The sequence below is a fragment of the Schistocerca serialis genome, chromosome 3, assembly GCF_023864345.2.
Source record: "Schistocerca serialis cubense isolate TAMUIC-IGC-003099 chromosome 3, iqSchSeri2.2, whole genome shotgun sequence".
Lineage (NCBI taxonomy): Eukaryota > Metazoa > Arthropoda > Insecta > Orthoptera > Acrididae > Schistocerca > Schistocerca serialis.
Genome location: NC_064640.1, coordinates 314,350,031 through 314,363,595, shown reverse-complemented (window position 1 = coordinate 314,363,595; position 13,565 = coordinate 314,350,031). Strand labels below are relative to the sequence as shown.

Sequence of the window (13,565 nt, the reverse complement as noted above, 5' to 3'; positions counted from 1 at the left end):
GTGCTCAACATCGAGGTCATCAGCGATTAGCTCCTTGACACGCCCAACAAATGTCGAGTTGCAGATCTGATCTGGATGCAGTGAAGGCTCGACTAGGTCTGCTGGGATTGTGAGGGGTTCTCCATACAGTACTTCTGCCAGGGATGTGCCAAGGTCCTCTTTGTAAGCGGCCCAAGCGCCAAACATCATCCATGGAAAGGCGTCGGCCCACTCACCTCCGTGGCACATCAGGGAAACTTTAAGCATTCAGTGCCAGCGTTTGACAAGCCCATTGCTCTGGGGGTGGTATGCTGTAGTCCTAAATCATTTCACCCCCCAGAGTTAATAAAGCTGTCAGAAGAGGGTGGACTCGAACTGGCGGCCCTGGTCAATGGTGAAACTGGGCAGCCAAAGCACGAGATCGACATTAATAAAAGGTCTCGGGCCACTGCATCAGCTGTGATAGTAGTGAGAGGAATTACCTCTACCCAGCGGATAAACCTGTCAATGGCGGACAGTATGTAATGGAGGGTCCCGAGGGGGTAAGGACCTGATGATATCAATGTGTATGTGCTAGAATCTGCTTTTTGCCACATCGAACATACCCATGTGGGGCTGTGCATGACATCCTACTTTTGAGTGGTGACAAGCCACTGATGCTCGCGCTCAACTGTTACATTGTTTCATCACCTCAGGCCAAACGAAATGTTCAGATACCAGATGTGTGGTGGCGCGAATGCCAGGGTGTGCCAAATCATGGATACTATTAAAAATGTCCCAGAAGAGAGGTGCAGGGATCACCGGACATATGCATCCTGTTGAAATGTCACACCAGATGTGTGTTGAAAACCCGGGAAGTGTCCATAACTCTAGTTTGAGTCCTGTTTTAACATTGGAGTGCAATGCAGCGAGTTCAGTGTCCTCTGTCTGCAATTTAGGGAGTTCACTGAGGTCCAGTTGTGAAGATAAAACCGACACATGAGATATAAAATCGGCGATGACATTGTCTGCCCCTCTGACGTAATCTATGTCATTCATAAAGTGACATATGAGGTCCATATGCTGAAAACATCTCACGGATGAGTCCTTGCCTGGGTTACGGAAAGTGTATACCAATGGCTCATGGCTGGTAAATACCACGAGATGGTGACCTTCGATATCATCTTGGAAATATTTGATAGCAGTGTAAATAGCAAACAGTTCCTGGTCGAAGGTCGACCATTTACGTTGGAAGCGGACAGTTTGTGGGAGAAAAATCTGAACGGCTGTATAACAGAACCCATGGATTGCTGAAGTACTGCCCCCATTGCTGTATCACTCGCATCTGTAGTAAGCGAGATGGGAGCATCAGGAATGGAGTGAGCGAGCATAATGGCCGTGTGTAAAGCTGCCCTTAGATTATCAAACTCACAATGAATATATCTGGAGTCCACGTGACTACCTGAGACCATGAAGTGTTTTTTCCTGCGAGAGCATCTGTCAGTGGGGCTTGTATGTTGGCAGCATGGCCGATGTGTTTGTGGTAGTAATTTACCATTCCAAGGAAGCGGTGGAGGCCCTGAAAATCTTTGGTCAGAGGCACCGTACTAATGGCCTCGACCCATTCGGGTAGGGGTCAGTTGCCATTGGCAGAAACCCCATCTCCCAGAAAAGTGACACTAGTGCACCAGAGTTGTGACTTAGCATTGTTCACTGCAACACCATTTGCTTTTAATGCTTCGAACACTGTATTTAAATGTAGTTCATGTTCCTTGAGGGAGGAAGATAAAATTAACAAGTCATCCAGTAAGGCATATGCAAAGTCCAGTTCTCCTACCACCAAGTCGATGAACCATTGTCACATCTGTGCAGCATTTTTAAGGCCAAATGGCATAAACAAATACTTGAACAACCCCAACAAGGTGATGATAGTGGTTTTTTCAACGTCCTCCGGTGCCATTGGCAGTTGGTGGTACGCCTTGTGACAGTCGATTACACTGAAAAGTTGTGCCCCATGCAGTTGGGAAGCAAAGTCTTGAGTATTTGGGATGGGATAATTATCTAGAATTGTTCTGGTGTTAAGTGCCTGATAGTCACTGCAGAGGCGGACAGTGACATCTTTCTTGGGCACCAAATGAATGGGTGACGACTGACTACTAGAAGAAGGGTGAATTGTCTTACTATCTAAAAGTCCTTTAATAATAGCTTTGGCATGTTTAAGTGTTTCCGGATTTAAACACCTAGCCTTTGCACATACCGGTGGGCCTTCTGTGGTATTGATTCTGTGGACAGTACCATTGTTGATCGCAAACACTGATGGCGATGATGGACCCGCACCCGATGCACTATGACTAACCTGTAATGCTCATGCTTGTGTCTCCCAGGCCAGCAGGTCAACAACAGTGATGGTGATCCACTGGTAGTCCTTGTCATAGAGCTCGGTCCACTGTAAGGGGGTATTAATGTCCTGCAGTTTAAGGCTTAAATTAGTTATTCCATGAGATTGGATCAGGGACTTATTGGCATCTCGAAGCGGGGGGCAATGCTGACGCTCGAATTTAATACCTGCGGGCAAAGGTATCACACTAACCTCAGCCCCCATGTCGACTGGAAATAAGAGGCAAGACACTGTGTCTTTCATGTACAAGCATCCTGGCATGTGAGGTGAAGAAGTATTAAGTGATAGGCATCTGTGCAGTGCAATGCAGCCCATAGCGTCTGAATTGGGTCATGTTATTAGTTTGGGAACGTGCATGGAGAACGACATTTCTTAGCTGCATCGCCAAAGCGGTAATGGAAATAACACCAACTGGGATGGTGCTTGGCGTTGTCCATCATGCCGGCTGAGGTCGAAGCGGCAGTGGAGGTGGTCTTGTTTGTAGGTTCCTCTGACAGCGGCGTTGCAGTAGTGCTGGCAGGAGAGGAGTTACAGCGGCAGCTGCCAGGCGGCATTGTGTCTGCGCGCATGCATGGAGCGAGTCATGCGCACTCTGTACCGCACAATGGAAGCTTCCGTGCAGGTTTGTCAACCCCTGAGGCCTGAGGGTAGCCTGGGTAGGTATGCGGGGTGGGCAGAATGTTGTAAACCTGGTCTGCGATCTTCAGTTTGGCATCTCATGGGGCTGAAGTCACCTGGAGAAGTTGAACTTGAAATTCCAGAGGAAGTTTGAGTGACCAGATGGACCAAAGTGTAACGTGTGGCATGTAGTGTGTGTCTATCATGGCACGGAGATGATGCCAGAGCTGCGACAGGGATTTGGAACCCAGCGACTCGTGACTGATAAGGCAGATAGCTTCCTCTGTCGATGTGGATAGTCACTCAAGGATAGTGCATCGGGCGAATGTATATTTGTTCATCATGTGTTGCAAAGCCAAAATATCAGAGATCTGGTCTAGTTCATCCTGGAGGTGACATAATAAGCAGAGGAACTTTGAACTGTCATCGGCGACACGGTGTAGCTGCAGGACGTGGTCGACCTAGGAAAACCATGTGCGTTGGTGGTCCTTGTGAAGTGGTGGTGGCTTTGGCCAACAGATGGAGAAGTTTTGACATAACTGTTTATCAGAAACTATCACTTCCTGTCCATAGTGCTGCAATGTAATTGCCTCGGGTGCAGTAGTGGTGCACTAGCTTCTGACACTGTCAGTGGCACGCAGCACGGTAGGTGCAGCTGGCTCAACCTTGGTCGTGAAATCAGTGAATTGGGTGTTCGATGGAGCAATGCCAACAGGTGTAGAATGGACCAGCATGGTAGAGTCGACCATGGTTAACCGATGTGTGGAGAATGATGGAGTACAGTTTCTGGGCCCCTCCACTATAGGTGCATTAAAATTGTTAAAATCACCTAATGTTTGTGCAACACACGCAGTAGATGCGGCAGGTATGGCATGTGCTGTTGGAAACACTCGTAAAGCAGACGCTGGTAGTGTGTGTGTGGAGGAGGGGGGGGGGGAGAAGGGGGGGAGATAGGGGGGGGGGGGGGGTGAAATCCAGAGTTCCGAGATAAATATGAAATTTCCCATCTTGAGCGTCTGGCTTGGTTTGTACCACCACTACTTTGGGTGGAAAGTCCACACTGGCACTTGGCAAACCCGTAAACATAGCCACTGGGGTTTGAGCACATTGTGTCAGCCACTGCTGAGCACTCAGAACATGTGGATAGTTCATATTCAACATAAAATGTTCGCATTCAAAGTTTGTGTGCGAAAACGTTCTGTTGGTATGGAACACTGCCACGCGACTACTGACTCACGTACAGTAACAGAAAGTTATTGTTCGTACCTGATGCCGGCACATGTAGCTGTGAGAATATAGAAGCACTGTCCTTTTGCATACAGTTAGTCGGTGTGTTTGGGAACTGTGTCAAACTATTGCGAACACAAGGTGGATAATTGGAAAACGATGCCAAAGCATCCGTTGGAAAACTTAGTTGGCTCATGTGTAGTGTAGCAGGCAGCAAGTGATGCATTGAGTACCACTCAATGGTACAAGAGTTCGTTGTAGCACTCGCAAACAAAATTCGGGGTCACCAGTATGGGTTTTAGTGTTGTAGGACTGCCGAATCCAATGATGCCCACTATTCCACATGTAATAAGCACTATTTTATTACTTGGAAGCACACATATACAGTTATATACATTCTTGATCCTCTGTGAACGTGTGTACACTTTCGCGCACGGCCACAGACTGGTGCAAAGAGCTTACCAAAACAAAGATATTACACGAGACTTGGTTGATAATCGCCACAGAGTGAATTGGCCTATCTGAAGAGTGTGTTACCATGTAGCAGGATTCATGTGAAGTGAATGGGGATAAAAGTCTGCTGCAGTGTGTTGCCACCAGGTGGCATTGATGTAAACTAGTAGTTGAGTGGTAAGAGCTAGCTGTGCACACTGTGGACCATGAATTTTGTTTATCAAATCATATTTGACCCACAGGGCAATTATGTCATGCAAGTTGCACATGTGCAAAAACTCCTTAAAATGTGCACATCTGAAGGTGTGCTTGCAACTGTGATGTCAAGTTTCGTGGAGTCTAGAGCAGTGGCAATGAAGTATAGTGTAGCAGATTTAGTACCATGTATTTCAGATTACTGCATCTACATTACATTTAATAGCATCAAAGAAAAATAACCAATAACTCTGAAAGGTGTCATAAGTTAGGGTGTTCATATGCTCTTACACAGCAGCCACCACTGAGTAAACCTAACCTCAGTTAACCGGATTGAACCAGACAGAGGAATATGAGTGAAAGGAGAGACCACATGAAAATTTACATCACAGTCAGCCAAATGTGATGCCTCTAATCAATATAAGAGATCTGCCCAATTCTTAATGTGATGTACACAGTGACCTACTAATGGCCTCAACATAGTAACAAGCTTTTCTGCTGCATGGTATGTCAGCCACCAGTATTACTGAGAATAGGCCTAAGAGGAACATCTTCCTTGTGGACCCTCAGTAGGCCAAATTATCTAGAGGGGCCACCACAATAAGAATAAAGACTCTTGATAGATCCTTGTGACAAGGAACTTTCCTTCAGGATGTTGTAGTCTACCTCTGAACCCATTTTGTCGGGTTAGCACTGAGTCTGCAATACATTGGATTTTATAGTAAACAACTTTTGAACATAATCATGCTTCTTCAAACCAACTGTAATTTTGCTCTTGTCTATGGGAAAGATAACAATATCAGAATCCACCTTTAATGAATTCAAACTAGCCCTCTCAGCTGCTGTAACATTACTCTTGGGCAAATAAGCCCCATTCAACATGCCTCTCTCTTAAACTCAGCAGCATCAGGAGACAGCTCATGCTATCTACCAACCTTGAATCAAGGGAGTGATGAAAATAGTGTGGTGGCACCTAAGTCTGTGGTAATTTACCTTCACAGGCAGCATTTATAAGAAGTCTGGTCATATTCTGCAGAGACATGGAGTGAAGTGTGTTTTTTGAAAATCATGTAAGATTAGGGGTCTTTTAGATTCTGTAAAGGATGATTCTGGTTTGTGTAAGGTGGGTGTGTACCACATTCCTTGTGGTTGTGGCATGTCATATATTGGTCAGACCACCAGGACTGTGGAAGGTCAATGTATTGAAGATGATCAACACACACCCTTCCAACAGCAAAGAAAATCTGGTATTGTAGAACACCACCTTGGTAATGGTCATTCAGTGGAATATAACAACACACAGATTCTTGTGTCCTCTTCCAGCTGTTGGGATAATCTTATTAAGGAAGCAGTTGAGGTTAAATGAGCAAGTGACTTTATAAATAGAGAAAAAGATTTTTGCTTAAATTATGCTTGGAATTCTGCTCTCTCCCTGCTCAAACCTAAGAGAGGCTTAGTTAATGCTACTTTTTCACCCAGTGGTAATTAATATTCAATATCAATAACTTCTGGTGTTGGTCATCTTTGGTTGTGTGATGGTACTAGTTGTTTACATATTGAGGTTTTAAATTTCCTTACACAGGACTTCCTAGTTTTGTTTGTAGCCTGAAAGTGACAGGATGTACATGTGTCAAAATAGTGGTAGTTGTCAAAGATATCACCCAGTTGAATCCCTGTAAGTCACATGAACATAACCAGTTTCTTTCCCAAACTTTAGTTCAAACTGTAGATGGAGGGTTTGGGTGGCAGAATTACTATGCTGGTGCCCAAAATTAAAGGAACAAATGGAAATTTTGCAAGGTTGTCTTTATTTCCCACAAAACAGTATAAACAAGTGATATTACAGTAGAAACAAACAAAAAACAAAGTAAACATCTGCAATATGCATAATGGTAGAAAAAAATTTTCTTCTTTTTTTCCAACTTAACGGATTTGCACACACATTCTGACAATGGTTAATGTGCTTAGTATGGGGTGTGACCACCTGTGGCAGCAGTACAGGACTGACAACAATGGGGCATGCTTTGAATGATACAATCAGTCTCATGTTGAAGCAATAACACCCAATCTTCTTCGAGAGCAGCTCACGTTTCTTGGAGAGTGGTTGGTGGATGCCCAAGTGATGCAACCTGTCTTCCTAGAGTGACACACTCTATGGGATTCAAATTAAGAGAGTGAGCAGGCCATGCCATGGGTGCAACACATCAACCATTTTTGCACTGTGACGTTAGTCATTATCATCCATCAATATGAAGTCTGGGCCTGCACCACCTTGCACCAACCGCACATGAGGCCCCTAGATCTCATCACAAAATCTGACAGCAGCTAAACCTTGCCAATTCACCCACACAATTTCATGAAGAAATGTTCATGTGGTCAACACAATCCCTGACCACAACATCAGGGAACCTCCTTGATATCAGTGTCTTTCCGTAATTTTTGGGTCCCAAAATTGTGTTCCACATTCTCTCCAGATGTGAATGCATCGAGAATGACTCTACAGACAAAATTGGGACTCATCTGTGAAAAGAACATTGGCCCACTGTTCAACTAACCAGGTGGCATGTTGACAACTCCACTCTAGATGTTCCCTTATGTGAAGATGCATCAGAGCTACACATCCAGCAGGTCTCCAACAATAAAGGCCACTCTGTCAAAACCTTCTGGACAGTGTTTGTCTCAGTACATCATGTCCAGTGGATGCTGCGAGGTCAGACACCAATTGCTGCACGGCGATAAGACAGTACTATCATGCCCTTACGTCCAAATCACAGTCGTCTCTTTTTGATATCTCATGTGGTCAGCACTGCCCTGGTCTTTGGGGTACTGTTTTGGTCTCTATAAATTGTTGCTACATCCAAGAACAACAGAACAATTCACAAAAAGCCACAGGGCCTCATCATTTTGTGACTGTCCTGCTTTCATTCTTCTTATGGCCCTCCACTGCAAAGAGTCTGGTTGGTGTCCTCTTTGTGCCATACTGCACCATCACTGACTGTATACAGAGTGAATGTGGATGTGAGTCTACCCGGAAAACACTACCGTGTTTGATAGGTGCCCCGACGTCATTGCTGGCATGGTTGGCCATTGAACAGAATACTATTTTCTGTGCAGAAGATGACTGTACAGTCATCTGTTGACAGTTTTTATGATTATACAGTGAACTGGACACAAGATGGGGAAATAGAGGTTTATTGCTTTAATTTTGGAAACCAGTGTATAAACAACCATATTAGGTATGGCCATACAATCAAGTAATTAATTACCAAGCCATTCATATAAGAATAATGCATCACAAAACTTGCTTTAATTACATATTGTTCTTACTAATGCAATGACTCACTCAAGAGAGATTTTCTAATCTTCTGTCAAGCACCAGCTTTCTAACCCTTTATCTTTACTTTCAAATGTGGCTGCATAATTACATTAATTTTAATAGTGTGTTACTTACTCAACATATTAATTAATTTCCTAAGAAATACTTTTTTTCTGTTTCTCAGGTGTTCCAGTTCTGGCACTTCTTTGCAGTCACTTAGTGCATCATTCAACAGATTGGAACTTAAACTCCTGGTGGCTCATTATTGGAAGCACTACATTCAATATATTTATAACTTCGATCACAATAATGCTTCTTCTATTTGCATTCCTGTATTTCATGGTTATCAGAAAACTGTCCAATTATTCACGAGAAAGACACTCAGGAACGAAGAGTGTTAAATATCGGTAATATCTTATGAAGTTCTTGCATATTTAAAGCATGAGTTTTTACTTGTACTTTATCCTTTGATGAAGGAAACCAGTTATTGTGCCTGTTGTACAATGAACACACAACCATTTACATTGCAAGCATTAACCAGTGACAAATAACTTTACCAAATATGAAAAAGTAGAATAATGAATTTATCTTTCTATTTCATCAACATGTACCTAACAGAAGTCACTGTGGCATTATTATCATTATTGTTATTATTATTATTATTATTATTATTATTATTATTGCTGTTACTGGTGTTCTGTTGTCCATAGTTTTGCTGATTTGACCACATAGTTTTTAAACATAACAGCCATTTCTTAAAGGCTTGTATCTAATACAATAGGTTTAAATTAATGTGTGGTTAAAAAAGGTACATTTATTTCACATACATAAATATTTACCACTCATTTTTTCATTCATAGCTGCTGGAGCTACTAAGACATTGCATAGTTCACATTCAGTAAATCATTTAATTGGACCATAATTGCAGTACTTACACTAACAAAGCAGTTGTGTTAAAAGCTGACAAACTATCACACATCATCCAGAGCTAAGCTTGTAATTTTGTCTGATAACATAAATTGGACTCTGTACTATCTAAATCATTATAACATACTATAATATCCTGATACTGGTGCTCCATATGTAATGCAAGTATGGGACAAACCTGTTTTCCTTTCATCACCTAATACCAAGGACAATTGTCCGGTGGCCCATGCTCCTTCCACACCCTCAGCTCTGAAAACTGCAATTATAGTGATGTGACTCAGCCATTTCTCTTTTTCTACCTTGTCCCTGACTAGGGCATAGCCTTGTGCCACCTCACGTGGACCTAGTGAAGGGACCAGCTAAGGCATACCCCTTTCACCACACCCCACACCAAACCTTGTTGTCTCTGTCATATTACCAATCTCCCACCTATCCACACTCCTACACAATGTTTGGGTTATAGCCTGAATTTTCATGTGCATTACTTAATGCACCTACCTCTTTAGTCACTGTTATCTGCCTCCTTACTCTCCTTACTGCATTCCCCCCCACCCTCACCCCTCTCACCCCTCCCTCCCCCCAGCACACTTGTGCTGTTTGTCAATGGGAAATATGGAAATATTGCAAACAGGGCCATCTCTCAGTAATATTCAGTATTCTGGGGCTGCTTGGTTCAAACTCGTGTATTCTGACAGTGATTTTAAAATTAATAGAGTAGATTGTTTGCTAAAATGTCCTTTTATTTATTAAGTGTGGAAGAGAAGCTAGATATCAAGTAGTTAGGCACACATCAATAAAATGGTTTCCTAATGTCTCACTTGGAAAGAAGAACAGAACCTTCTGCAATACATGATTCTGTAAATAGTTAGTAAATAATTGCTGTTAACTTTGAGTGAAGCTAAGCAAAAGTTACTTTGCTTCTGTTGTGTGTTATTTGGCAACGAAGTTTTGTGAACAATGGTGGCTGCATGGATGTAAAGTATTTAAGTGATCAAATTGAGAAATATGAGGAAAGCAGAGTACATTTAGAAAATGCTTGTAAAAATAAAATGTTTTCCACAATTAATATTGCTGTTGAGATTGGTTCAGCATACAAAATGTCAATTCAGAAACATATCAGATCAAATTTTTATTGTCACGTAACATACCTAGACTGACTTATCAGTTCTAAAACTACAGGCAGGCTGACAAAATTAATCTATGCTTACAATACATATGCCACTGCTTCTTCAGATAGGTATTATTTTACATGGTTATCATGAAAAAAATATGGTTATAATACATGTGGCAATACTATTTTAGACAGATACTATATTACATGGTTATCATTCAAGAAATATTCTACCCTGTAATAGGTTTTACTTTTCAGATATTTTTCTAGGTGTCTCTCAGTAATATTTGGATTTGGGTCACACTTCCCTTCCAGATTTCATTTATAAATTTCATGCCCTTGTAGTGTGGAGTTTTTTCATGCAGTTTCAGTCTATTGGTAGGTAAATTTAACTAGCTTTATGTCTAGTCTCATACTCATGCAAAAAGCAGTTGCCCTCCAAAAGGGTTTCTCTTTGTGAAAATGAGAATCTCATACACGGGGGGTTAGAAATAGTCTCAAAAGCCTTTACAGGTGTTGTGGGGTAGGTTGTGCTGAGAAATAATTAGTGTTAAGAAAAAATTAGATACAGTACACGATTTATGCGTTAATAAGCATTTAATGTAGCCATTGAAGTTAGCCAATCAGGTCACTGTGGGTTAAAATTTGGCCCACCAGATGCAATTAGTATCAGTCATTTTCATAGCATACATGGTAGTGCATTAGACTGCTCAGCCTTTGGCTTGGGTCCATTCCTTACTACCACCCCATGTCCAATTTATGTATTGCTCTCTTGTTCAGTTTTAGGAAACCAAATGAAGATCAGGTTTGGTGACATTGACTCTAGTGGGCTGCTTGAAATTTGCATACACAATGGCCTGATTGGCTAACTTCAATACTAATTAACTTGTAAATGGCACAACAGATTGAATTTTTTCTTAATAATCATTTCTCATTAAAGGTACCCTGCAAAGCTCTTACAAGCTTTTTAGGCTGTTTCTGGCTGCCCTGTATCTACATGCTTGGAATGGACATAGATCTAGCTTTCCAAATAAGGCATTTGCAGTGTTGTTTCTTCTGAGCTACCACCAAATCTCAGATGATCTTTATTTTTAGTCTGAAAGCTTTTAGTGTATTTGTTTTATCTAACCCAGAAAATTATGTTAAACTTAACTACTGAAACAAAATATGTGTAATATACATTTTTTTAAAGTTAAATCAGTGATTGATAGATGGATTTTGTTTCATTACATACAATTTCAAATCATTGTTGAATTTATGTATTGAGACATATTAGGATTTTTACTTTATGTTATATATGTTTCTGAGATACTGCTACACAATTCCATACTACAGTTTTCAGTATACAAAAGTAAATGTATAATTTCCTTGTTCAAATTGTAAAATTGTCCTCAAAGAATTCTTCAGTAGAAGAGTTACACTTTTTCACCAGACAGGTGTAGAGACATCTTTTCAGTGAACCAACTCCATATTAAATATATTACTGCCTTTTACTTTATTGTGAATTTTTAACCCCAAACACTTTGGTGTTTTGGCATAAACATTTTAAACAGTGTGTTGGGAGTTTAAAATTCTCTCTGAAGAGTGTGTTGTAGTTGTGGTCAAAATGGAAAGAATTAAGTGTTAAGTGTTAGTAACAACAATACATCATATATCTAAAGGGAAGGAATAAATAGTATTTTTAGATATTTTAAAAGTGATCAACATGATGCCAGTTTTTAGCCAACACACAATTTAAATTTTTATCAAGATTTTGACCTAAGAACTTCAAATGGTTTGCTTCTGTGACATCCTTATCATTATAAGTTACCTTCATTTCACTCTATTTTTATGATTTAGTTTCAAACTGCATCATATTGATTTTAGTTACATTAAGTTTCGGTCCATTTTGATGGAACCAAGATTCAAGTTTGTCTTAAGTATTTATGACACTTTCTGGAATTCTATCATGGACCTAATTTTCAATGAGAACTGATGTACTTTTAGCAAATAAAACTGAATGAGCAGTAGTGGCAAATGGTAGGTAATTTATGTAGAAAAGAAAGAGTTGGAGACCCAATACTGAACTTGGAGTTATTTATTGTGTTTGAAGTTGTAATTACTCTTTGTTTCCTGTCTCTTAAGTGAGAGGTAAGCCATTGTAAAGCAGTATCTCTGATTAATATATGTAATTTGTGTTGAAGTAAGGAGTGGTTCACTGAATTGAAAGCTTGTCAGATCACAGAATTTACCTGCGACCTTTCTTCCCTTATCTTGTGAGGAGCATATCTTTCAAGTAAACTCATTGATTACATTTACAGTGCTTTTTCTTTGTTGGAATCTGAACTTGTTTTTAAAAATTATGTTATTTACAGTTAGAAATATTTAAATTCGTTTTTCTGTAATCTTTCAGAACACTAAAATGTATTGGCAGAAGAGATATATGGTTGTAATCCCTATATCTTCCATCAATCCCTTTTTCAATAATGGTTTTATCTCAGCATATTTCAATATATTTGGAAAACATGCTATGTAAGATGTTTGTGGCATACACGAGGTTGTTTGATCAACTCAGTACACCGCGTACTGGATAACTTCACAACATATTTTTATTAACTGATACACCAAGGAACCTGACACAGTTTGCAGTGTCCAAGTGTTTCATTTTTTTAATTTAAAAAAAAAATAGCGTATTTCACTTATACACTGTGAAATGAACAGTTTCTGTATTTGCAAAGTGTAATTTCAAATTACTATTTTTGACTCATGCCTCCACTTCCTTAAGTATCTACTCAGTACAGTGGACTAAGTCTTCATTGGTTTTACAGCACACTATCACTGAAGAGGCAGTTGTGTAAAGGATGGTACTGGACTGAAAACGGTATGGCGTATCATCAGTGTAATACAAAAATGGTAGTGGGTCAATACTGAACCTTGTGGAACATCTAATTCGTGTGTGTGTGTGTGTGTGTGTGTGTGTGTGTGTGTGTGTGTGGAGTATGATGACATCCAACTAAGAGATTTTCCTTGAAAACCATTGTTCAGAGGTTTTGCTAAGGTCATGAAAGATGCCTGATCCACATGTTCTATTGTTGAGATAACTTTTAACTTTTGTGGCATTTCACTTATTGCATGGGTTGTGCTTCAGCCTTTTCTGCAACCATACTAATCGGGTAAAGTAATGTTGTGAGATGAATTATAATTTTCTTTCTGATCACATGTTGTTCTTTTAAATACTTTTGAAAAAAATGGTGTAAATGAGATAGGCCTATAGTTTCTCATTTCATCTTGTTTGCCCTTTTTACGAATTGGCCGCACTTCAGTATATTTTAATCGAGTTGGAAATCACCCCTCTTCGAAATATTGTTTGATTATGAGCGACA

At 40.5% G+C, this 13,565-nt stretch overlaps 1 protein-coding gene across 1 annotated transcript in view; it reads left to right on the top strand.

Annotated features, from left to right (window-relative positions):
• The window catches only part of LOC126470801 (uncharacterized), a gene marked incomplete at its 5' end in the record, with an annotated part of 313,759 nt that overhangs the window by 264,380 nt on the left and 35,814 nt on the right, over positions 1 to 13,565 (top strand). The window contains one exon of the mRNA XM_050098814.1: positions 8,350 to 8,572. Coding sequence (XP_049954771.1) covers positions 8,350 to 8,572 — 223 coding nt within the window. The remainder of the gene's footprint in view (positions 1 to 8,349; positions 8,573 to 13,565) is intronic.